Source organism: Simochromis diagramma, unplaced genomic scaffold, assembly GCF_900408965.1.
Source record: "Simochromis diagramma unplaced genomic scaffold, fSimDia1.1 OVJJ01000746.1, whole genome shotgun sequence".
NCBI classification, from domain to species: domain Eukaryota; kingdom Metazoa; phylum Chordata; class Actinopteri; order Cichliformes; family Cichlidae; genus Simochromis; species Simochromis diagramma.
In genome coordinates this window covers 4,322,828-4,348,359 of record NW_024386757.1, presented here as the reverse complement: position 1 = coordinate 4,348,359, position 25,532 = coordinate 4,322,828, and the positions used below count along the sequence as shown (strand labels likewise).

At 40.0% G+C, this 25,532-nt stretch overlaps 1 protein-coding gene and 1 long non-coding RNA gene across 16 annotated transcripts; both read left to right on the top strand.

Annotated features, from left to right (window-relative positions):
- Nucleotides 1-1,336: 1,336 nt before the first annotated feature.
- Nucleotides 1,337-23,991, top strand: LOC120731494. The gene is made up of 3 exons (XR_005695374.1): nt 1,337-1,438; nt 7,919-7,924; nt 23,978-23,991. It is a non-coding gene; the product is annotated as an uncharacterized LOC120731494 (long non-coding RNA).
- Nucleotides 12,457-22,576, top strand: LOC120731440. 15 transcript variants are annotated; one of them, XM_040028487.1, is made up of 7 exons: nt 12,457-14,777; nt 15,937-16,000; nt 18,659-18,739; nt 18,957-19,984; nt 20,542-20,697; nt 21,494-21,586; nt 22,073-22,576. In XM_040028487.1, the coding sequence occupies exons 4-7, from the start codon at nt 18,965-18,967 to the stop codon at nt 22,262-22,264; spliced, it is 1,461 nt and encodes a 486-aa protein (XP_039884421.1). In that variant the 5' UTR covers nt 12,457-14,777; nt 15,937-16,000; nt 18,659-18,739; nt 18,957-18,964; the 3' UTR covers nt 22,265-22,576. The 15 variants fall into 14 exon arrangements, 7 of the variants coding, with proteins under 7 accessions (XP_039884421.1, XP_039884406.1, XP_039884437.1 ...); XM_040028472.1 differs by having other exon boundaries at nt 17,513-18,739; XM_040028503.1 differs by lacking the exon at nt 18,659-18,739 and adding an exon at nt 16,080-16,114 and having other exon boundaries at nt 19,853-19,984.
- Nucleotides 23,992-25,532: the final 1,541 nt, after the last annotated feature.

The following is a 25,532-nucleotide window of genomic DNA, read 5'->3' as shown; positions in this document are numbered from 1 at the left end:
ATATCAGGAAGAAGGAACATGAGAAGCTGGAGAAATACCAAGGGCTCAGAGAAGAGCTCGAGAGGATGTGGAGGATGAAGGTAACGGTGGTCCCCGTGGTAATCGGAGCACTAGGTGCGGTGACTCCCAAGCTAGGCGAGTGGCTCCAGCAGATCCCGGGAATAACATCGGAGATCTCTGTCCAGAAGAGCGCAGTCCTGGGAACAGCTAAGATACTGCGCAGGACCCTCAAGCTCCCAGGCCTCTGGTAGAGGACCCGAGCTTGAAGGATAAACCGCCCGCAGGGGCGTGCTGGGTGTTTTTTTTTGTATATATATATATATATATATATATATATATATATATATATATATATATATATATCATAATCTGACAATACTATAATATTGTCCATATTATATTTACATTACCACAGTGAGATGATCTTAGTCTCATGACCAATGTTTTACAGTCCTGTGGTCTCAGCCTCAGATACTCAACTAATCAAAGTGATGTCATGACAAAAATGAATGACCAACAAAATATTTTTTCTCCTTCATTTCTGTCAAACAAAGGTGTATGTAACGTTTCCAGCAGTTAGTATCATGGATTCTAGGCAACCTGAACAGCGCGACGAAGGCTAGACCGTCCCATTTCACAAGCCTCTCACTTCCGCACTTCTCGTACTTATAGTACGCACCGTACATAGTACGCGTAGTGCACGTACTTCAAGCGTGCAGACCCTGAATTGGGACACAGCCTAAGACCCCTGCCGTATGGTGTTCATGCAGTTTTCTACCCCACAGTTACAGCATGTCTGACTGCCTGTTCAGCATATGCAAAAATATATGAGGAGTTTAAGCATGTGATGACAAAGGCCTTCCATTATGGTGTTTGTCATCACATGTCACAGACATTTGGATGATCATTTGGAATAAACTAAAAACTTGTTACTTCATTTTTTATCTTTATTATTATTATTGTTCTTATTTTACATTTTTCATTGTTAGGCATTAGCTTTATTTGTAGTAGTCCTTTCCAACTTCTTTCCCTCTTCCATGTTACTGTGTCAGCTTGTCAGCATCTATTTGGGGTTGGGAGTGGAACAGAAAGTAAGGATATCCAAAGTGCCATTAAAACCAGGAGAGGTTCTTATATTTCAGAAGAAGGGATTAATTCAAAAGAAATGACCTCAATGCCATATTTTATTTAGGAACCCTAGAGAGCACTTTGCAAAATAACACATTCTTATAATTTCACCCTCAGATGAGCCAAGCTACAACTGTCAGGGAAGGTGATGTAGGTACAGAGCATGTGAGAGTGGTTAAGTTAATGTCTCTTGTCTAGGTGAAGGCACAAGAGGGATCAATGGCAAGGCGTAGAGATTCAGTATCTTCAGTCTTCAGTGGACACTCCATTTCTGGCACAAAACACCTGTAAAAGATGGTCGATTTAGGAGGTGACCTGACAACTTCAGCCTGTCAAACATAGCAATGGAGTAGTATGTTAAAAAAAAAAAAGAAAGAAAATCTAATTAAGCATGCACTCAGTACCCTAAGAATTATTATGGTAGTTAAACACAGTGATAGTTATATATCATATTATATCACTTCAAACAGAGGTGATCCAGTAATGCTATATTAATGAATTAGACTAACTATTCACTTTAGCTAAAGTTATTAAGTTAGCTAAAGAGTTGGGATGCTGTGTAAGACATAAATAAAGCTAAAATACAAAGGTTTGGACACTGTTTTGCATGTTTCCCTACTGTAGGGGTCTCTGCAAGCATACAGGGCTCTGAGAGGGTACAAGATGACAACTTTGGAATTGTACTAGAAACAGTCGATCATATTTGTTTGTCAAAGCTGAATCCAGGGCAAACTATGCTAAATTAGTGTTTTCAGCTAACAGCTACAATAAGCATAAAAGTTACTGTACGGCTATCATTTGTTAACATGACACTTGTTCTTATACATGTAATACATTTATTACCAACCTGAGAGTTTATCCGCTGGTCATTCGACATGACGAATGACTTCTGAAGTCTTAATTCAGCTCAAGATGCTGTAGATTCCCGTCAGTAACACTTTCGGTCCGCTAGTAAAACGTAGTTCTATTAATCTGCGCTTGAACCGGAACTGGATGTAAGTCCCAACCAATGGAATTTTGGAACTGAAACTGAATGGCGAGAAGTGAATCTGAAATCATTTGAGAGCTAATTTTTTAAAGGATATAATACGGTTTCAAAGCAAATTATTTATTTAGGACAGTGCATGTTAATGAACATAAATGTAAAAAAAAATGACATGAATGTAAACATACCAGATTATAGCCAAGGGCTAATTTCCCTCTGTTGTCCTTAAGCATAAAAAATAGACATAATAATTCATAAAAATTCATCATTCGTTCATAATAAAAACTCCATCACCAAACTTACACATACACACCATTCTGTTCCCAAATAAAACATTAAAACTATACAACTCATACATGATCACTTGATTTGTCCATAACCAGTTTTTAACCTTTGCCTTAAACAAACTGAGTGTAGAGCATTCTCTAATGGGTTGAGGAAGACTGTTCCACAGATGGCCACCCTTGACAGAGAGGACGTTCTGCCCAAATGCTGTCCGTCTGTGGGGTATAAACAAGTCTCCTCGGATTGAAGCTCGAGTGGTCCTGTCTGAGCTTTCTTTATGCCTAATGAACTGCTTTAGTGGTGGTGGAGCAAGGGAGTGTAAGACTTTATATATTAAACACACTCTTTTAAGTTTCACTGAGTTATTGAAGTTCAGTAATTTATGTTTTTTTAACACATGACAGTGGTGGTGGGAAGTCGGTTTTTTGTCAAGTAGTTTTAAACTTCTTTTATAAATGTTTTCAATAGTTTTAAGTGTTGTTGGACAAGCAAGTGACCAGGACATCAAAGAATAGTCCATATGAGAGATGATCATTGAGTAAAAATAAGTTTTTGCAACATTCATATTTAAATTATTACGTATATGATTAAAATTTCGATTATTAAAATTCATTTTCAAAATATAAAATTCAACTACAATTTAGTGATGATCATTTTCAAACCAATAAATTGAATTTCAAATTAGGCTAATTCATATTCAGTTTGTAAAAGCATGTATTCAAGTTACAATTCAGATTCAATCCTAGCTATTCAAATTCGAATTTAACTTATTCAAATTCAGTTTCTGATGGCACAGATTTCTGCCCATATTTCAAGGCCTACCTGGGCATTCTGTGAGATGTTACAGTGAGAGTAACATGCAGACTGGCTCAGCCACTTCTGTTTTGTATATAGATTTTTGTGTTTTGTTTTGAATTAAGTCAGTTGTTTATTTTCTTTGTAAATAATATTTTGTGCACCTGGGAGGCCGGCAGAATAAACTATACACACCGAATGCTTCCTGACTACGCCTGCATTTGTTCGGGAGAAGTTTAGGAGAGGACCCCGCGACATGTACATTTAAAATTTACGTTGACATATGTTTATATATTGTGTTTTTATAGTTATAGTTATCTCGAGATCTTGAAGGATTGCATGGGAGCAAGTCTCAGGTGGGTGAAAACCTCTCTTCCCTTTTTGTTCAAACAAAAAGTGTACGTGGACTGACATATTTGTGGGATCATAAATTCCGCTTGAGTTGTCACACAATCAACATGAGCCATGTGAAAAAAGGAACACGTTTTTACGTTAAGGGCCAAGGTCTGAAACTTCTGTAAGACAATGCCCAACCATCTGTCTTAGCTAATTATAGGCCAATCTCCAACCTTCCTTTCATTTCAGAAATCATTGAGAAAGTAGTTGTCAAACTGCCAGCAGATCATCAGCAGAGGAATGGCTTATTTGAAGAGTTTCAGTCAGGTTTCAGAGTTCATCACAGCACAGAAACAGCTCTATTAGTGAAGGTTACAAATGATCTTCTTATGGCCTCTGACAGTGGACTCATCTCTGTGCTTGTCCTGCTAGACCTCAGTGCAGCGTTCGGTACTGTTGACCATGATGTTCTATTAGAGCGATTAGAACATGCTGTAGGTATTACAGGTATTGCACTGCAGTGGTTTGTATCATATCTATCTAATAGATTCCAATTTGTTTATCTAAATGGAGAGTCCTCTTCACACACTATGGTCAATTATGGTGTTCCACAGGGTTCAGTGCTAGGACCAATTCTGTTTACATTATACATGCTTCCCTTAGGCAGCATCATTAGAAGACATAGTATACATTTTCACTGCTATGCAGATGACACCCAGCTCTATCTGTCCATGAAGCCAGATAACACACACCAATTAGTTAAACGGCAGGAATGTCTTAAAGATGTAAAGACCTGGATGGCCTTTAGTTTAAAATAAAACTAAAGGTTATTGTACTCGGCCCTGAAAATTTTAGAAATATGGTATCTAACCAGATTCTTACTCTGGATGGCATTACCTTGGCCTCCAGTAATATTTCTAACATTTTGAGTTATTTTCCAGTGTTAGAAAATCAGCACTGCTCAGTGTTAGCCATTGTTAATCTTCAAAACTGACTAGGTTACTTTTAAACATATAACACTGTCAAAAGTGTTAATTTAACACTCAACAGTGTTGTATTTAACACTCAGAGGTGTGGACCCATATAGACACTCTCCAGTGTTAATTTAACACTGGAGATTTTGCTGTGTACTGACTTTTGCCAAAAAAAACCCCCACTCAGTTCAAAGAGCAAATCATCGTCTGGCTTGATATACTTTCACTTTTCAGACAAGCTACATCCATCTTTTATTCTATCTATGGCTATTATATGATTTGCTGATCGCTAAAATTTACAATATGCATAAGTGGGTATCATAAATCATGCTGGCTGGTTATATCATTCAGATAGTTAGCCAACTAGTCACTTAGAATTAATATTGTTAGTGCACGATGTTAGCTGACGAGGCACAGAAGTATTGATGAATTTTATCTACCCAAGATTTTGTTATGTCTGATAGCTTGCTTTTGTACATGTAAGCAGACATGCTAGTTTAAAATGAGATTTGATCCCCAAATCCAAACAGTTGTTCCACATATCAAAAGGCTTGCTAATGTTGACTATTTTCCTCTGATGTCAAATTACATTTTGGCCAGACAAAGTATACAAAACTGTTATTCCTAATGTAAATGCCAGTAACACTGTGTTAAATTTAATTTTATATAGTGCTACTTTGGCAGCGTGGTGGCATGGTGGCTAGCACTATTGCTGCACAACAAGAAGGTCCCGAGTTCAATTCCGCCATGAGGCTGGGGTCTTTCTATGTGTAGATTGCATGGGTTCTCCCCGGGTACTCTGCCTTCCTCCCCCAAAGACATCCAGTTAGTGGGAATAGATTAATTGATCAATCTAAATTGCCAATAGGTGCGAATGGTTGTCTGTCTCTGTGTGTTAGCCCTGTGACATACTGGTGACCTGTTCAGGGTGTACCCTACCTCTGGCCCTATGACAGCTGGGATAAGCTCTGGCCTACGACTGAGTTAACATTAGCTAACATGGATAAATAAATCTAGTTGTTGTTGTTACAAGGAAAATATATCTGAATTTGTATCAGTATTCTTTTTGTTGTCCTTTTTTGTCTTCATGGTTGTTGTGCTAGAAGCTAGCAGTTTCTTAATCTTTGTAGTTAGCAGAATATACTCGCTATACCAACCAGCTAGTATTGCTCATTGATAATAGTGAAGGTGGAAACAAGGAGAGAATCAAAAGTGAGCATAACTGGGATTGCCTTTTGATTTGTAATAGATCTCAAGCTGTTGGAGACACCCAAAATAACCTAAGAAAGTTTATTTTTGGAATTACATTCAAGTCATTTCACACATTGTTAATACAAAGTGCTAATACTTGAAAGGTTGCCAATACATAGTTAAAATACTTAAAAATCATAATTATAATAAAAGAGTCACTGGCCTAATTTTAGAGCTTTACCTATCATTTCTGCCACTTTATTTCTCGGTTCATTTTCATGCATTCCCAGACGTTATATGCCCTACTTAACATTGCTGGTGAAGAGGCTCATTAGTAAAATTAGACTTGATTGGTTCCCCATTCAGTTCTTCATCAAAGCAGTCTTCTCTCAATTTGGTCAAATTTCATCTTCACTGCACAGAAAAGTTCCTGACAGTTTCAACATCTGTGCGCTGTGCAGCTTTGCCATCAAAGCTGCCTCACATGTACCGATGGAACTGTAAAAGGCGGAAAACAGAAACAAAAAGTCAAGCAGAGAAACTAGGACGAAGCATGAAAACAGACAGAAAGGGAGGGAGGCATTATTCCCATATCTAGCATTTGAAAAGCTTTGATGAAATGATTACTGATATACAAGTCAAACGTGTCTGGGAAGGTTATTGATTTCACATCTGCTGTCAGACATTAAAAAGAGTCATAAAAAGCAGCTGCACAAACCTTTTGTCACTGAGTGGCATCATGAACAGAAAAATGTTTATTTATATAACCATGTTAAAAATGTATCAAAAAGTTTAGAAAGGTTATCAATCATATAAAGAGGAAATACTTATTCAGTAAATAAAATATAAATGAAGAAAAACAAAAGCCATGTCTAAATAAGAAGTTCTGTACTTCTGTACAGTGACCTCGCCCCCGGAGATAGGTGAGTCGTCTCCCTCATCCCCATACTCTGTCTCCTCCACGGAAGACGTGCCAGTGGGATTAAGGAGCTTCTTGAAGTATTCCTTCCTATCAGCTGCCTCCGAAGTGCCACAGCTTAACTTCACCTCTGGTGTCCACCATTTGGTTAGTGGGTTACCACCACGACAGGCAGTACCTCGCAGCTGCAGCTGAGTGCAATGGCTTTGGCAATGGAGGTGCTGAACACAGTCCATTCGGACTCAGTGTCCCCAGTCTCCCTTGGAATGCTGTTGAAGCTCTGCTGGAGGTGTGCATTAAAGACCTCGTTGATCGGGGCCTCTGCTAGGCATTCCCAGCGCACCCTCACTATACATTTAGGTGTGCCAGGACCTGCTTTCTCCCATACTAATTAGAGGAAGAGAGGTGAGAGATACAGGTCTACCAATGATAATGATCTTTCAAAGGCATGTTAGGTTCCATTGGTTCACTGAAGGCCTTTCGATGATTAAGGTCTATATGGCAGCCATTTAAGCCTCCCATGAGGACTACATAGATGGTTCAGTGAGTTAATACCTGCTAGTCTGTCATTTTATGAGAACAGTACATGGGCTCCTCCCAAGTTTCACAATCACCATTTGAACCACTAAGTTAAGTGGTTGTAAAAAGTTGTCTTTAAAGATGGTCCTTTTCCTGGCTCTTACATAAGAAAAATACATCAGCAGTATTCAAGCACACAAATCACACAGGGTAATTCCAGGGTTACACTCAGGACTTCAGGAGATCTAACCAGCTAACCACCATTTATTCCATGAGCTGATGTTTTCAGAGAACAGGGGTTATGAGATAAGTATTCTTAAGTTTGACTTGTCACTAACACCAAGAATTTCTCCTCTACCACTTTTGACAGTGTTTATGTCCTAAAGCCCATCCAGTTTTGATTTTGACTGAGTGGTGAGAAAAGCAATAATGAAGAGTGCAGTGGTGTTCTATATGCTATATATATGCTTAATATTAAAAAGTGTTTTTATGTTTATTAAAAAGAAATCTAGGATAAGGCGGTACAGTTTCAATAATTGGCTGTTATCATCTGCAGCAACTTAAGGTTAGTAGTTTGCCCAGTATATTTGGCATGCAGACTGGAATAACCAGGGATCAAACAACCAAACCTCAAATAAGTAAATGACCACTTCTAAATGACAGCTTTTCTGTGTGTTCTAGTAAACATACAGAACGTAGAACTGAATTGAATACATCAGCTTATTTCCAGTGATACCAATCTAGTTTTTCTGATCCAAAAATAGAATCTAGTCTTCCTAATCAAAGAGTGAAGTCAAGAGTGAAGCTAATATTGAGTCTGGTTTAGTGTTGTGATTTTATTATATTGCCCATAATATGACACTAAGACAATTAAACCATCAACCTTCCGATTAGTAACTGACCTGATCTACCTCCTGAAGTACAGCCACCCCTAAAAACTAATGCCACTTATTGTTTGCTAGAAGCGAACAAAACTCGCTCTTGCTTCCTGGCAATTTGATACCTATTACTCCGTGTCTTTCTGTCACTTTTGTTATTACATGTTACTTTTTTCATACAATTTGGTGTGAAGAAAAAGTGAAGTCCAAAGCAGGTCTACATGCTGACAACACTGTAGCTATACTTGAGTGTCTATAAAAACGATCATGTATATTTATTAGTATTTTTTTTCTGGTGTTCTGTAAAAGCCTCATTTACTGTGGTTTTGGTGTTTTGCTTGTGATTTTTGACACTTGACTAGTTTGTAATATGTATTTTTTTCAAGCCCTGTAATCTGAGTTACTTTCGAAACCGTGGCGCTATAATTTAACTGTCTTGTGTTTGTCTCTGAATGCATGCATCAATGAGAGAATTCAGTCTGTGACTCTGGCAGGCACAGAACAGGAACTGAGTGGAAGAGTGTATGACAAACAATTTCAATTTATGAATGCAAATCACATCCCAGTTTCTCTGTCCTTGCTTATCGCTTCCTTTTTTGTGTATAAATATATGTTGCTTTGTGTATACACAATGCAGCTGTATTTTTTTTTTTTACTAAATTGGTGTCTTCATGCTTGTGTGCACAATCACACATACACATACAACAACCTGGGGAAACTGTGTGTTATTGCTCTCCCACAAGGTAAAAAGGGATTTGCACTGTTGATGACTTTAACAATTTAATCCAGAGCAGATGTAGGCTCGGTCTTCAAGTGCAGACACACACCTGTACAAAGTGGTGTACACGTGAGAAGTGGAACGAAAATCATACATGATTCCAAACATTTTTTACAAATAAATAACTGAAAAGTGGGGTGTGCATAATTATTCAGCCCCCTGAGTAAATACTTTGTAGAACCACCTTTTGCTGCAATTACAGCTGCCAGTCTTTTAGGGTATGTCTCTACCAGCTTTGCACATCTAGAGACTGAAATCCTTGCCCATTCTTCTTTGCAAAACAGCTCCAGCTCAGTCACATTAAAGAAATTAGTTTAAACCATGGCTCCTCCCCACCTCTTTTAACCAATCAGATAGATGCACATTCTTATACACAAAACTCTGTAAGATAGTTACTTTCCTTTGGGAAGTTGGCTGCAGTTAACTGGTTACAGATTCCAGTTTTCTCAACAGAAGAGATCCATATACATGTTAATTATTAATCATCCAATGTCTTGATAAATACAATAATTAAAGGAAGAGTTTTGACTTGTGATTGCTTAAGGTGGATAAATAATAACGTTAACAAACCCTAAACCACAATACAAACCTTTCAGGATCTTCATTATAGCAAAGTTCTAGTTTTTAAAACATTTCAAATGGTTACACAATGTGAACAATTATAGCAGAGTAAATGAGGCAAAACTAACTCAGAATAAGTGATTTCACCTTATTTAAAAAGGTGTAACACAAAGAAGGTTTGAAGGGCACACTTAAATCAAAGTGTGAAGAAAAATGAAACGTTAATGGAAATAAAGGAAGAAGATGGAGAATGGTTAACCAGAGAAAGCCCTCTCAGCCTGGAGTGCGATATTTTCAGATATGCTGTGTCAGCATGGTAGTGGATCAACTTCCACAAGTGCTGATGATTAATGGGGTTAAGATAGACTGCTCCGATGCTGTCTAATAAGAAGCAATATATTTTCAAGAGCAGTTTACAGAGCATCCTGGAGGTGGATAGATATACATCCTCCAACATTTTCTCCAAAAAGACTGTTTTACCAAAACAGAGAGTTAGGGTTGAATTAGGGTTAGGGTGACATGAAAACATTAATACAATAAAATAAGGAGTTGATTGAAAGTGAAAGTAGCAAGAGCAGTGTAGGACTGTTGGGATTTCTTATATAAACATGTATAACTATTACAACTGTATGACATTGTCCTCACTGCTATATCATGAATGTTACTATACCATCTATAGTTACCAATATTAAATCAGCCTTATTATTTACGGGTAATAACATAAAGCAAAGCACCTTTAACTGCAAGTCAAAATCGCACAATCATGCTGCACTTTAGAATTAACAGTTAGTCTAACATCAGAATCAGAATACTTTAATTAATCCCTAATGAAATTATGTAGTTACAGCTGCTCCAGTAACAGAATCAACTAATTTAAAAATACAATATATATTACAAAGTTTACTAAATATAACAAATGGATTAGCTCAATTATTAATATCCAGGATATTACAGAGATGAAATATATATGATTAACATTTTATTTCAACCTATAAAACTTTATTTTCATTGTAACATGCATGTTTTGGACTGTACAGGAAGGCACAAAAAATCTAAAGGGATCTCAAGCAGAACATGAAAACATCCCACAGAAAAGACTCTTACTAGGACTAGAACCTCCTTGCTGTGAGGCAACGTTGCTGTCCACGGCACCACCATTTTGTTGTTTTTGGCTAGTGGTTTGTCTCTGTCATCCACTCTCTGACCTCTGTGACATCCATGGACCTTTGTGCTTGTGCAGTGATTGTACTGGGCAGTCTATAGATAAGAATTCAGTGGAAAAACTGGGAAGTGCAACAGATAATCTTAAAACAGATAATATTTTAGCAATTGGTCCCAAACTTGTCCACCCCAGTTTCTGCTCAGAAATTAGGAGCCATAAAGCAAGCTAATTAAAAAGGATGGACTGACAGATTTAAACGTGGGGTAAAACGGGTGAACACACCTACATGTGGGCGGTGTGTGTGTGTGAGGAAGACAGGTGACATGCCTTCAGCTCGTAATAATCTAGGGAGAACAGACAGAGAGGACAAGTGGTGCTTCGGAGTGTGACACACGGGCATAAAGCTGGAGATCCTGTCTGCATGTCCTGCATCTGCTACCTGCTAGTTCTACTTGCACAGAGACATTGCTCAGTGATTTCTGTTCTCCCTGCAGGTACGGCGATATGATGTTAGAACAACAGAGGCCAGGAACATGCCAACTCCACACCAGGCTTCCCCTATCCCCCACACAGCAGTGTTTGACTTATATCATCTACCTCCTGCTTTTTTTTCTACTGCTTTGCTGCATTGCTCTGTCTCTGAGGAGTGAAAGCTCGTTTCATGTGGTTGAGTGGTGGAAAAAAATCAAGAAGAGTATCTGTAGTCTTCACGTCATCCTGCAAAACTTTAAATCTAGTCCTTCAGGGGGTTGTTACACACTGCAGCTGCAGATTCACAAAACATGCTCTGCATCGACCTAAAGTAGAAGGACTGCCCCATTTTCTTAGGATTCCTGTGTCAATTATTAATGGCATGCATTTGTTTTTCCACAGTTCTTATTTAAAAGAAAACAACAAGAATAAAAGAAAAGTGAAGGAAGAAAGGAACACATGCTATGCAGTTAAAAGACATATGGCACATCAGAAAACAAGAACAAAGCACTGGATAAACAGACGCGTGAGTGTTTAACTGCTTGTAGTAAAAACACTAACGAGGCACTTTCAACAGTTCAGCATGTTAATAATCCTCTGATTTAAAAAACAGACTTGTTATAATTGCTTTGTTTCCCTTTTTGCTTTTTCTGATGGAGGGCAGGACTGTTGGTTTTAGTCTTATCATGCATACTAAAAGTTGTGAAGTTTTGGATTTCTCCACATGTGGAGTAGGCTAAAGACTATAACAGACTACTAACAGACTATAACAGGAGGAGCTGCAGCATGGGGGTGGTGACTGCTTCTGTAACTGAGGAGCTGAACTGCTTCTATGCACGCTTTGAGAAGCACAGCAAGCCAGAGTTTCTGTCAGAGGAGGACAGATGCGCAAATGCATAGAAAGCTCCCAGACTGGACAACATCCCAGGTCATGCCCTCAAAACATGCACTCACAAACTGGCAGATGCTTTTGTCTGTAATTCCCTCATGCTTCAAGAGGACCACCATCTTCCCTGTCCCCAAGAAACCTAATGTAAACCACCAGTTTCCTTATTTCTGTCTTCATGTTTAGTGTAAGACTTCTTTTCTCCGTGTTCAGTATGTTTGTGTTGTTTCCCCAAGGCCTCACCCACCTGAGACTATCTAAATAATGGAATTAATATCTAGTCCTGGCATGACTGATAAAGGGGAGAGTTCAGAAATATATGTATACACGTGAGTGCACTGATGATAATTTTGCTTGAAATGCAGTATTTAAAAATAATATATATGCTATATATGCTTTTGGCACTGATCACCACCTGCACTCATGTATATATCTTTCTACGTAGCACTTTTAATTCTTATTCTCATGTATATATCTCATGTATATCTCATGCATATATCTTTCTACGTAGCACTTTTAATTCTTATTCTTACTTTTATTTTTTCATGTCTATTTAAGCGTAATTTATGACAGTATGTTTGCACTGAAGCACCGCAGCAATTTCCTAATGTTGTAAACCTGCTCAACATTTGGCAATAAAACCCTTTCTGATTCTGATTCTGATTCTAAAGGGGCATCACTGTGACTCAGTGGATGGTACTGTTGCCTCACAAAGCATGAAGATTCTGGGTCACCATCTGGACCTTACTGTGTGGTTTGTAAGTTCTCTCCTGGACTCCCCCCCACAGTCAAAGACATGCAGCTAGTGGGGTTAGGTTAACTGGTGATTCTAAACTGCCCATCGCTGTGAATGTGAAAGTCAATGGTTGTCTCTCTGTGTTAGCCCTGACATACAGGTTACCTGTCCAGGATGTACCCCACCTGGGATAGGATCAAGCCCCTCTGTGAAAGGATAAGCATAAGAAAATGGATGGATGTGATAAAATGAGTAAAAATAATCATTCTGTAATGATTGTGAATGACAGAATGGAACGATATTATGAATGGGAAGCCATCGGGGCCTGTAATCAGATATAACATTTGTGCAACTGGAATCCTGTCAAACACCAGTAAGAACCATTAAAGCTTATGGATTAAAAAACTTACATTTTTTTAATGGTTCTTCAAGGTTATTCTTGCCTTCAAAATTAACAGATCCCTGGGCATTTTTTTCCCGCCAACCAAAGTAAATATCCAGGAAATCACAAAGTTCCCAAATCATTGAAGGAAGAGTTGTCAGGTGCGTCAACAGAGGTATGCAGGGTAGGCATGCCCACCACAAGCCCTTCGCAAATCCTTTTAGGGCATTATCTTTTAGGAGCAGAGACTCTTTGACCCATTAGATGGCAACCTGGTCCAGACATCTTGTTCAGGGGTAACTGAAATGTAACACCATGCACATGGACATTTTTTTTTCTTTCAATCAGCAGAACTTTAAAGGAAACAGAGCAGTTTAATTCTATAAACCTAAGTAGCTTTCCCAAGGTCCCATGCAAAGCAAGCAGTCTCACTATACACAAAGATGGACAGAAAATAAATGTTTGAAAATTTTAGACATAATTAGTTCTTTACTGTATTTTTTTTTTTAATTTTTATTTTACTGTTTTTGAAATACCTAACAATTGAATGAGTAGTAAAAAAGGAATAACTACTCGTTTGTGGTGTGCAGCTGTGCACATGGATTCATAAGCCAGTATATTTTTGGCCTTAGGCTTGACCATCCAGGACCATACTTATCAGAGACACCTGAAAGGGGCTGCTCTAATCTCAGAATGATGAAGGAAATAAGAAAAATGTTCTCAAACAAGTTGCTTGTTGGTGAGGAGTGGAGCTCCTTGTTTGAGTCTATCAGGATATGATGGCCAGTTAATGACACCAAATTTGGGTTAAGTGTACTTACTACAAACAGCAGAAAGCTCATTAGAGTTTAGTCTGCAGGGAACAGTGGGTACAAGTAGAATCAGTCAGTGATATCCACTACTGAACCATTAAGCAAACCTTGTAGATTTTTTTTTGTTACATAACCAGGCACATGAAAAAGTCTTGTCTTATTAAGATTTATCGAGAATCAAGAGGATGCTAAATTTAGCTGCAACTGGATGATAAATGCTTTCTCTGGAAATTAAAGAAAAATCTGAAGTGAATAAGAAACATAAATTCACTGACAAAACCTCTTTGTTCTTGATGAAACTGGGTGAAGGGCATCTCTGTGCACTTCAGGTGGTATACACTTGTGGTCAGAAGTTTTGGCAGCAGTGTAAAGTTAGCTATGTTTCTATGACATACTGGGGAACAATCAGAATCATTTCACAAGTTTCAAAAGTTTTGTAGGCAAATACATAATAATTTTGTTTTGCAGTGGTGCAAGTGCCAAACATTTTGGTCACAGTTTTTATCCATGTCCATCAACCAAGAGAGGAATAAATAATAACTGGTATGCACACCATACAGTGCTGCACTGGATGGATTCAGCACTTTTAGATGTGTGGTTATGAAACAGAGAACGAGCATTCATTAAAAGTCATTGTTCCCTACACTCTAAGAAATGAAACATGGGCTTTTTAAAAATTAATTCTTAGTTTTATGTTCAATATACTTAAAATTGTTAATCTTATGGGTGTAATTAATATTTTTAAATTTGATTTAATTAATTCTATACCGTTTTAATGTTAAATAATATTGATATTTCCAATTTATTGAACACATTTAATTAAATCCAAAGAGCCCTTTCCACATCCTTTCTGAGCATGCGCAGAGAATGAAAAAAAATCTTCGCGCATACGCATTGACCTTCTTCACCTACGCCACAGTGTGCTTTGGCCACGTGTCTGGAAAGAGGGATTAATCACGATTCATCCGTTGGAGTTAAGGTAATTTCTTCCTATTTTTAATAGAATATAATTTAACTAGTACTTTGTGATAATATATGGCGTATATTTTTCCGGTAAATATGTGGGCAGTATGTGTTCTGTAGGTTGTAGCATTTTGCTAGCATTGGAAACATGCATTTGCATATTCGACGTTACTGCACATCTGAATATTGTCCCATCTGCGTTTAAAATTTCATTCGAACTCCGAATAGCACACTTATTTTATTTGTTTTATTGCACTATCAAGTTAGGAGAACGTTAGCCCGAACAAGAATTGGGATACATGTGCAGTGATTGTTGACGAGTCCATACTCGTCTGTTTCACTGAAGAGAACCGCCAGCTGTGTAGTTTGCATATCCTCGCGCATCAAGTCTCAAAGAGACCTCTGAAGGTGACCCCCACTTGCCCCCAAAAATAAAATCAAGTATACTGGGTGGTTAGTGCTCCGTTTGTTTGCTACGGTGTCAAAGATATTGCACTTTTATTTAATAGGTCATTGAGAGTTGAAGAGCCCCCTCCCAGCAAAACGACAACGGCCCAAAATAGGCCAAAACATGCCCCAAAATGCTCTGCTTGGTTAGTGCTTGTTTGTGCCGTTAAAATTAACATTTGTGCTGCTACGGTTAACCGGTTATTAATGTTTTACTTTTTCGCGGTGACGTCAAGGGCGTCAAACACGCTCCCCATGCTTACGGGCGCGAGTGAGGGCGAGGTGATGTAGACGTCGTAGGAAACGCTCGCTCGCACCCGAGCATTTTGTGGCATGTTTTGACCTATTTTGGGCCATTTTCGTGTTGCTTGGGGGGGGGTGAACTCTGAATGACCTATTAAATAAAAGTGTAATATCTTTGACACCTAGCGATACAAACGATGATTTTACCAGCACAAACCGACACAAACGGAGCACTAACCACCCAGTATACTTGATTTTATTTTTGGGGGCAAGTGGGTCACGTTCACAGACTGGGCTGCTCCGGTATATAATGGTAAACGTGCTCACAGGAACAGATTTATGAAATGAGTAATAGAAATTAAACTTGTATTATTACATTTTAAAAGAAACAGGAGTGTTCTTAAGTTTAGACCATCTCTGTGCTACCCCTTTGCATGTGTCTCACTGTACACGATTAATTTTTTCTGGTTTTCTTTTTCTCTCAGGTTGCTGGTTGTGGAATTTGGAGCTGTGGAGATTTGAGCTGTGCTCCAAAAGTGCATGTTGAAGGTACCTAATGCTTTCATATTATTTACTTTTTCCTTAATACGCAATTTTACATTTTGAATTCTCTTATTTGGTCTTTTAGGTTATGAATGTGGTGTTGTAAGCTTTGCTCTTTAAGTGTATCTAAAAGGTACCAAATTCTAAAACACTTGAGACTTAAACACTCCATTCTTGGTCTGAGACGCTCATATCCGTGCATTTACAGTCATTGTCCTTGTACTTTCAAAACATGGGGTGGTCTTAGGACTCATCTAAGTCGTGCACATGTTGCTAAGCCCTCTCACACTGTAGAACATGTTATTTTGACTTGTCCTTCTTGTCCTGAAAGCCACATATCAACAAGCAGAGAATACTTCCTCCATATTAATAAACATCTCAAGAGGTTGGAGACAGTAGATTGTGTTTATCAAAATTGTTCTTTCAAAACTAATGTGTATGGTACTTTCCAGACACACAAGAGTAGAAAACATTCTTCATGCACGCTAAGAGATTTCAAAAATGAAATAGTGAAAAGAACTGAATTTACAAGTAAGAATGATCTTTCTGAGGAGTCTGCAGATGAAGGGCCCTCTGACTTGGATTGTGAAGCTGGTGTAGTTAGTGAAAATTTGGAGGAAGCTGTAGTTAAAAATCTTGCCTTGATTTTGTTAAAGTTGGAGGTCTTTTCACATGTACCAACATCAGCAATTGACAATTTACTCGAGGGACTACATTTTCTATTCACTACTTCTGCTTTACCCTTAACAAATAGCTTAACTTTGGCCGTTCTCAAGGAGCATAATATTGAGGTTAGTGCATCGCTAGTGAATGAGTTGTGCACTGCATTATACACTGGAAATCCACTACTTAGAAGTATTGCAAAAGGAGGATCACTTGAAACAACATTTAAGCGCAAGAAGTTTTACTATGAAAAGTTTAATGTTGTTGAGCCAGAGGAATATGTTCTAGAAGAAAAAACAAAAAAAACCTTTCAATATATTCCACTGCTAAAGTTATTGGAGCAGTTACTTCAACGTGAAGATATTGTTGGAAAGCTAGTTGAAAACTATAAACGGAGTCATTCAAATTCACAACTGCTTACATGTTTTCAGGACGGTGAGAATCAGAAGAACAATATTTTTTTTTCAAGTGAAGAGCTCAGAATTTCATTATGCCTATATATTGATGATTTTGAAGTGTGCAACCCACTAGGAACATCTCGCAAAAAACATAAACTTTGTGCGGTTTATTGGATTCTGGGCAACTTGCCTTCTGGTTGCAACTCTGCCCTTTCTTCAATCTACTTGGCAGTGTTGTGTAAAAGTGAATTAATTAAATCTTTTGGTTATGAAAAAGTATTTGAGCCTCTGCTGTGTGATTTAGTCAGACTTGAGAAGCAAGGTTTATTCGTGCCCCTCCTTGGTTCGGTTATCAAGGGTACAGTTCAGTGTGTCGTTGCTGATAATCTGGGGGCCCATGGGCTTGGAGGATTTGTGGAGAATTTTTCAGCTAATTATTTTTGTCGTTTCTGTACAGCCCAGCTTTCTGATATAAATACGTGTGAGGTAAAGACAGGATCATTTGAACGAAGAACAAAGGAAAATCATCGGCTTCATATCAAGACTGCTCAAGAACAAGGTGTGAACTGTTTAGGTGTAAGAAAATCGTGTGTTTTAACGGATAACCTCTCGTATTTTAATGTTGTTACTGGTTACCCTCCCGACATTGTGCACGATTTCTTTGAAGGAATCGTTCCTGTCGAGTTGGCCCAGTGTATTGACCTTCTCGTGTCAAAAAAGTATTTTTCTCTCGAACAACTGAACAATCGTATTCGTTCTTTTCCTTACAAGGAAGGAGATAAAACTAATCGCCCCACTGTGTTATCAAAAGCTGTAAGTAAGAAGAAGAGACGTTCTCTTGGGGGTAACGCACACGAAAACTGGTGTCTTATTCGCTTGCTTCCTTTTATCATTGGACCAAATGTCCCTGCTGATGAACCAGCCTGGCTGGTTATTTTAGACTTAAAAGATATTGTCGAGCTTGTAGTAGCTCCTGTTCACAGTCTTCAATCTGTTGCATATTTGGAATGTAAGGTCTCAGAGCACCGAAAGCGTTACCAACAACTATTTCCTAACCAAAAACTGATGCCTAAACACCACTTTATTGAGCACTATGCAGAAATGATCAAATGTTTTGGTCCTCTTGTCTCGTTATGGACGATGAGATTTGAGGCCAAGCATAGTTTCTTCAAACAGGCTGTTCGGAACATCAAAAGCTTCAGAAACATAGCCTGCTCTTTAGCTCGTAAACATCAGTTAATGGTTGCATATAGAATGCTTTGTCCTGATGATGAAAACTCTACAGATGTTACTCGCGTGACAGAAGTGCCATTGGATGTCCTTAAAGACAATGTTGTGAAAAGTATCTCTAACAAACATCCAGACGTGACTGCTGTTAACTTAGCCACTGGCGGTTTTGTAAACAATATTCAGTACAAAAAGGGGATGATTGTTGTGCACGGATCATGTGGTGGGCTACCAGATTTCTGTGAAATTCAACATTTGTGCATTATTAAAAAAGAGACCCTCCTTATTCTGAAAAGACTAAATTCATGGTACATGGAGCACTATAGAGCTTTTCACCTACAAACAACAACAGATGTTGTTGTTGTATCCATGACAGAGCTGGCCGACCCATACCCTCTATGCGACTATGAAGTGGGACACTTGCGGATGGTCACCTTAAAAAGACATATTCACATTGGTAATTGTTTTATTTGCTTTCACTCATTGTTAGGTAAACAAACATTTGTGGCAACAAGTGCAATACAAATAAAAATGTCATGTTCTTTAGACTGTATTGAGTAGTGTTTCATGATCCAGGAATTATCTATGTATGTATTTAGAAATATTGTCTGCTGGACAGTATTTCTTAAAAAAAAATCCCAATGGATAATCTATGCACTGGTCTTGTTTTTCAGCTTGAAGAATGGCTGCTACTTTGAGGGTGATACTTGGAGTGGACAATTCATCCAAGTTGATGCTTCCTTCTGGAATCCCTGGTTCAGTGGACATTTTAAAAGAGGAAATACAAAGACAGTTTGGATTGACTGAAGATTTCAGGCTTCAATATAGAGATGTTGAGTTTGACAATGAATACATGAATCTAACCACAACTGGGGACATTGAAGACAAGAGTACAATCAAAGTAATTTACACTAATTTAAACTCTGCGCCGTCCACTGTGCCCACCACAGCACCCACAGCTGCCTCCAGAGAGACATTACCACAGTTTGATGCACCATCCTTTCCGGACACTGACATCCTTTCCTCCTCAGACTCCAGTGCTTCCTGTTCATCTCTTCGCTTGCGGAAATGGCCCTTAAACTTTCCAATACCAAAGTTTAGTTTTGATGTGGAGTTTCAGTTACACAGAGCCCAGCAAGAATATGAAAACAATGGGATTCTCTTAGACCCGAGCCCAAAACTCAAATCTGACATATTAGATATGTTGGCCTCAGAAATTGCAAAATACAAAGTTTATCCATCAAGTGGAGATATTGATGATGTCGCTAAAGCGTTAATTCAAAAATATCCCTTTCTCAAAGAGACCGGATCTGTGACGGGATGTGAAGGCTGGAAAGTAAGCCTAAAATACAAAATGGCCAATTACCGGACAACACTGAGAAACATAGGGTGCCCAGAGGTGGCAATAAACACTCTACAACACAAGAGAGAACGAGAGATGAGTCCACGTCGAAACAATGTCAAAAAGCCACGGAAAGCAGAAGTGAACTTTTTACCACAATACCCTGCAGGAGAAACGAAGAAAAGTCTGGAGGAAGAACGACAAGCACTACTGATTGAGGTGAAGAAAACAAACAACGATCAAATAATCAAAACAAAGATGGATAAGACATTTGCACACAGAAGAAGAGAGGTGATTGAAGAGATGCCATTCATCGCAGAGTTCAAGAGCAGATGGCCGGCCCTCTTCAAAGTACCTGAGGTATGAGTTTGAGTCTTGGTTAAAAACTGGCCGTGAACAGAAAAGTACTGCTACAAAGCTGATGTCACCGAGCTGATGTCTTTTGAGCTTAGTGCAGCTAAATTGTGTTGTGAGAAGGGCAGCTCCAATAGAATGAAAAATTTTGGGAAAACAGGACGTTGCTAACATGATACACGTCAGTTTCCTTTTACAACTAAAGTGCAAAATTTGTGCATTTTGTGATTTTTTTTTTTTTTTTTTTTTTTTTTTTTTTTTGTACTGCATGGGTGAGGCACTCTTTTGCAGCCACCTGATTCTGCCGGTCCATCTATAAATGTTTTGGGTGGGATGTTGGAATAACTTATGTCGATTTAAAAATCTTTTTTTTTCCTTTTTTGTAATCGTAATTGATTTTGCACATTCCCATCTGATTAATCGATTCCCCCCCCCCTTTTTTTTTCTTTAAATCAAACCTGGACAGCACCAGAACTTTTTGTCTGGGATTAGATCAGGTTTGGTCTGGATTTAGTCCCGTTTTGAGCTGAACTATTTAAAAAAATTATTTTTGAACTTTGTAGATCAATGCGGAGTTCACCCGAATCACCACAGTTCCACTGCTGTCCACATTCATGAGCAGTCTTGACCAGTACTCTGACCAGTTGATGAAGATTCTACGAAAAAAAGGAGGGGAAACAGCGCGGCGGATCACAGCAGCGTTGTCTGCAATTTCACAGGTATTCTGTCTTGTTAAAATGTTCTGTAACTAATAGATTAGTTGCAGGTTGATCTCAGGTCTGGTTATTAAACTGTATTTTTAACTTTCTTGGGTCATTTCATGCTTGTTCTCTCCTGCGTTATACTTTTCATCTCGCTTTTGGCTTATATTCTGGACTTGGTCCTGACACAAAGCAGAACTAAGTAACTCATGCCCCTAGTGGCCATAAGTGCCGCTGCTGGCATTGTAGCTTTTTTCTTTTCTTTTTTTTGTTACTCATTAATTGTCCAAAGGAATAATTAGCTACACTGAGAAAAGACAAAGGCAGACAACATTTCACATTTCGCCACAACTCAGTGACACAATAGATTCTTTTTTTTCACTCAAACTTGGTATAAATACTGCAAATGTGGTGGTAGCCCGCATACCTCATATTAACGTGACAGTGTGTAGTTTTTGTCATTCATTTTTGGAAATCTCTATCAAAATGTTTTTGATTCCTTTGAACAGCACTCCTATGCAACAACACTTTTCTTCCTTCTTTCGGGTGGTACACCACGCTAAAGCTGCATTTTCTGCGACCCAATGTATCGCAATCAGTGTAATTGGACTCATAACTTATAATCTTTATGGGAGTGAATTGGTAAGCTTCTCATTCTCTAACACAAAATACTACTTGCTTGCAAAAAGCATGTTTAAAATTACTTAGAAACAATTATGAATTGGTTAAACAACAATAAAAATTGACTTAAGTTCTGTGGGGGTCTCTAAAAACTTCAAAAAAGTAATTGTGCTGCATGTGTTGTTTTGTTTAGAGTTCCCGAATCGAAGTGAAGCGTGAATGCATCCTTAAAGCTGTGATTATATACCTGAATGAGAACCCTGAAAATCTCATCAAAGAGTACATGGTAAGTTTATTTTTAAAGGGATATTCCACCCCTCAGTAAAATTTTGACTGTCATAATTCCCAGAGTTTTGTAAGTTGAAAAATGTATTTTCTAAACAAGCCCAGGCATTCTCCTGTTCTGGCAGCAATCAGTTTTCTTTAAATTAGCTTACAACAATAAAGTGCATGGGAAATACTAGGATTTTGTTTCCATTCACTTACATTGTTTTATGCGAAACTAAAGAAAATAACCCTGGTCAGCAGAATATTGATGATATTATTAATGCATACTCCTTCTGCCCTCTGTCCATGTTTCATGTATCTTCTTCTTGGTCTTTATTTGGTGATAGTCTTAAATCCACATTTTTCTTTGGTCTGTTCTCCTCAGTCTCATTCAGGGATATGTGTAATTAGGGTAGTGTGGACCATTTTAACTAAAATGGAGTGAATAGATAGATGATGCGATGACCAAAATACAACGGATTTAAAATATTTCTGTCCTTTTCAGGCTTTCAACGTGATGGAAGCTGAAGAGCTCAAGAGGATGGATTTGGGTGTTTATAAAGGAAGGAGGAGTCTGCAGATGAAGGAGCACAGCCTGATGACTCCCTTGAAGATGTTGGCATCATTATCGAGAGATGCACCGTCTTGCAGGATCTTCACGATGTGGCGAGCGGGTGTGCACTTTTGTTTGGGCTAATTTACTGCCTCAATCTGAGTTACCCAAAGCCACTTCGCTACACATTTGAGTTCTTCCAGAAGGTGCTCATGGGACTGGAAGAGAAAAAACTGTCTAACAAAATACAAGTGCTGAAGAACAAACTCTGCCAAAAGGAGACGCAATGACTCTTCTAGATCAAAATGTCCCCCAAAATAAGTGCTCTGTTTCACTGTTTAAAAGTTTATAAATTGTATATATGTTGATCCTTGTTTGTAAATATTTTGTCATAGCTTTTAATATTTAAGAGATTTACTGAATGCCTTTTTTTTTTTTTTTTTTTTTTTTTTTTTTGATTGTGGAATATAAGATGTAAGATGGCGCCGGTGAGGTCGGCTGCCGTCACGACTGCTCCGACCACTTTTTCTTTGTCTTTGTTTTTTAAGTTAGTTTTCAGCGTTTCTAAATCGGCAAAACCATCACCATTGGGTACATTAGGTATGACAGTGACACTCTTGTTTCTATTGGTATACAATGTACTCACAATTCGAAGTTTTTAACTCCGGACCCGAGCTGGCCGAGTGAGATCTCGAGGGAGAACAAAGAGAAGCGGCGGCGGCCTAGAGGGAAGCGAGCCGGCGTCAGGAACAGGCTGAGAGCTCGTGCACACCGCACACCTCTGCCTAGCATCCTGCTCGCCAACGTCCAGTCACTGGAGAACAAGCTTGACGACCTCAGGGCCAGGGTAAAGTTCCAGAGAGACATTCGGGACTGCAATCTCCTCTGCTTCACCGAGACATGGCTGAACCCAGCGGTGCCGGACCACGCCATCCAGCCGGCCGAGTTCTTCTCGGTTCACCGCATGGACAGGACACGGGACTCGGGGAAGTCAAGGGGAGGCGGCGTGTGTTTAATGGTGAACAACAACTGGTGCAACAGTGCGAACGTTGTTCCTCTCACACGCTCCTGCACACCAAATCTGGAACTACTGTCCATCATGTGTCGTCCTTTTTATCTACCTCGGGAATTTACATCGGTCATTGTAAGTGCCGTTTATATTCCACCACAAGCGGACACGGTCACCGCCTTATGCGAGCTGCATGAGGCACTCACACAGCACCAGACACAACACCGGGACGCTGCGCTTATTGTGACGGGGGACTTTAATAGCGCCAACCTCAAACGCGCAGCGCCGAACTTTTATCAACACATCACCTGCCCCACCAGAGGTGAAAGGACACTGGACCACTGCTACACTACGGTCAAGGACGGCTACAAGGCACAATCCCGCCCCCCGTTTGGCAAATCTGATCACGCCGCCATTTTCCTCATGCCAAAATACAAACAAAGGCTGAAACAGGAAGTTCCGGTTCAGAGGAAGGTCGCGCGCTGGACGGACCAATCGGTGGCCGCGTTACAGGACGCACTCGATGACGCAGACTGGGGCATGTTCAGGAACAGCTCCGACGATGACGTCAACGTGTTTACGGAAGCGGTTGTGGGATTCATCGGGAAACTAGCAGATGATACCGTGGAGACAAAGACTATCACAACGTTTCCCAACCAGAAGCCGTGGGTGGATAAAACCATCCGCGACGCTCTGAGATCCCGCACCGCTGCCTACAACACGGGACTCATGACGGGGGACATGGACCCGTACAAAGCCGCGTCATATAACGTGCGGAGGGCGGTGAAAGAGGCGAAGCAGCGCTACGGGAGGAAACTAGAGTCACAACTCCAACAGAGTGACTCTAGGAGCCTGTGGCGGGGACTAAGGACAATAACGGACTATAAAGCACCAACAACCGGTATGACGAACGCGGCCGTGACTCTGGCAGACGAGCTGAACTCTTTCTATGCTCGCTTCGAGGCTGCAGCGAAGGTCTCCAACAATGCTAGTGTTAGCGGCGCTAACGGCTGCAGACAGGAAGATGCTGCCAGCACCGGAAACGTGCTCGTCATCTCCGAGCATGAAGTAAGGAGAGCCTTCAAGAGAGTGAACACCAGGAAAGCAGCAGGACCAGACGGCATCCCAGGTCGTATCCTAAGAGACTGCGCATACCAGCTAGCTCCTGTGTTCACTGAGATATTCAACATCTCTCTATCTCAGTCGGTGATCCCCACATGCTTCAAAGAGTCCATCATTGTTCCTGTCCCGAAGAAACCCCACCCTGCTTCTCTCAATGACTATCGCCCTGTAGCCCTCACCTCAGTAGTGATGAAGTGCTTTGAACGCCTGGTCAGAGACTTCATCATTTCTTCACTACCAGACACACTGGACCCACTACAGTTCGCTTACCGTCCAAATCGTTCCACAGACGATGCCATCTCTCATCTCCTCCACACATCACTCACTCACTTGGACACTAGAAGGGGGAATTATGTTAAAATGCTCTTCATAGACTACAGCTCTGCATTTAACACCATAATTCCCTCCACACTCACCACCAAGCTGGAGCATCTGGGACTCAGCTCATCTATGTGTCAGTGGATCTCCAACTTCCTAACTGGCAGACCACAGGCAGTAAGGATGGGCGGACATGTCTCAGCCTCCACCACTCTCAGCACTGGAGCCCCCCAGGGGTGTGTTCTGAGCCCCCTGCTGTACTCTTTGTACACATATGACTGTGTGGCCACTACCAGCTCCACCACCATCATCAAGTTTGCTGACGACACCGTCGTGGTGGGCCTGATCTCTGATAACAACGAGACGGCCTACCTGAAGGAGATTAGGAATCTGGAGAACTGGTGCCAGAGGAACAACCTCCTTCTAAACGTCAGTAAGACAAAGGAGCTGATAGTGGACTTCAGCACAAAGCAGGAGAGGAACTACCAGACCCCCGTCATCAACGAGTGCCCAGTGGAGAGAGTGGACAGCTTCAAATACCTCGGAGTTCACATCACGCAGGACCTGTCATGGTCCTGTCACATCAACACCGTGGTGAAAAAGGCCCGACAGCGTCTCTACCACCTCAGACGCTTGAGAGACTTCCAACTGCCCTCCAAGGTGCTCAGGAACTTTTACTCGTGCACCATAGAGAGCATCCTGGCGGGAAACATCTTAACCTGGTTCGGGAACAGCACCATGCAGGACAGACGAGCTCTACAGAGGGTTGTGCGGTCAGCTGAGCGCACCATCCGCTCCGAGCTCCCTGACCTGCACTCAATCTACAGCAGGCGGTGCTGGACCAAGGCCAGGAAGATCGTGAAGGACCTCAGCCATCCCAACAACGGACTGTTCTCTCTGTTGAGGTCAGGAAAGCGATTCCGCTCCCTGAAGACCAACACAGAGAGACTGAGGAGGAGCTTC

Bases quoted from the DNA above. Each gene is read 5' to 3' on its own strand.
- LOC120731440 (XM_040028487.1), top strand. From the start codon at position 18,965: ATGGCTGCTACTTTGAGGGTGATACTTGGAGTGGACAATTCATCCAAG. The intron at 19,985-20,541 runs GTATGAGTTTGA...TGAACTTTGTAG, and splicing joins CCCTCTTCAAAGTACCTGAG to ATCAATGCGGAGTTCACCCG. The intron at 21,587-22,072 runs GTAAGTTTATTT...TGTCCTTTTCAG, and splicing joins ATCTCATCAAAGAGTACATG to GCTTTCAACGTGATGGAAGC.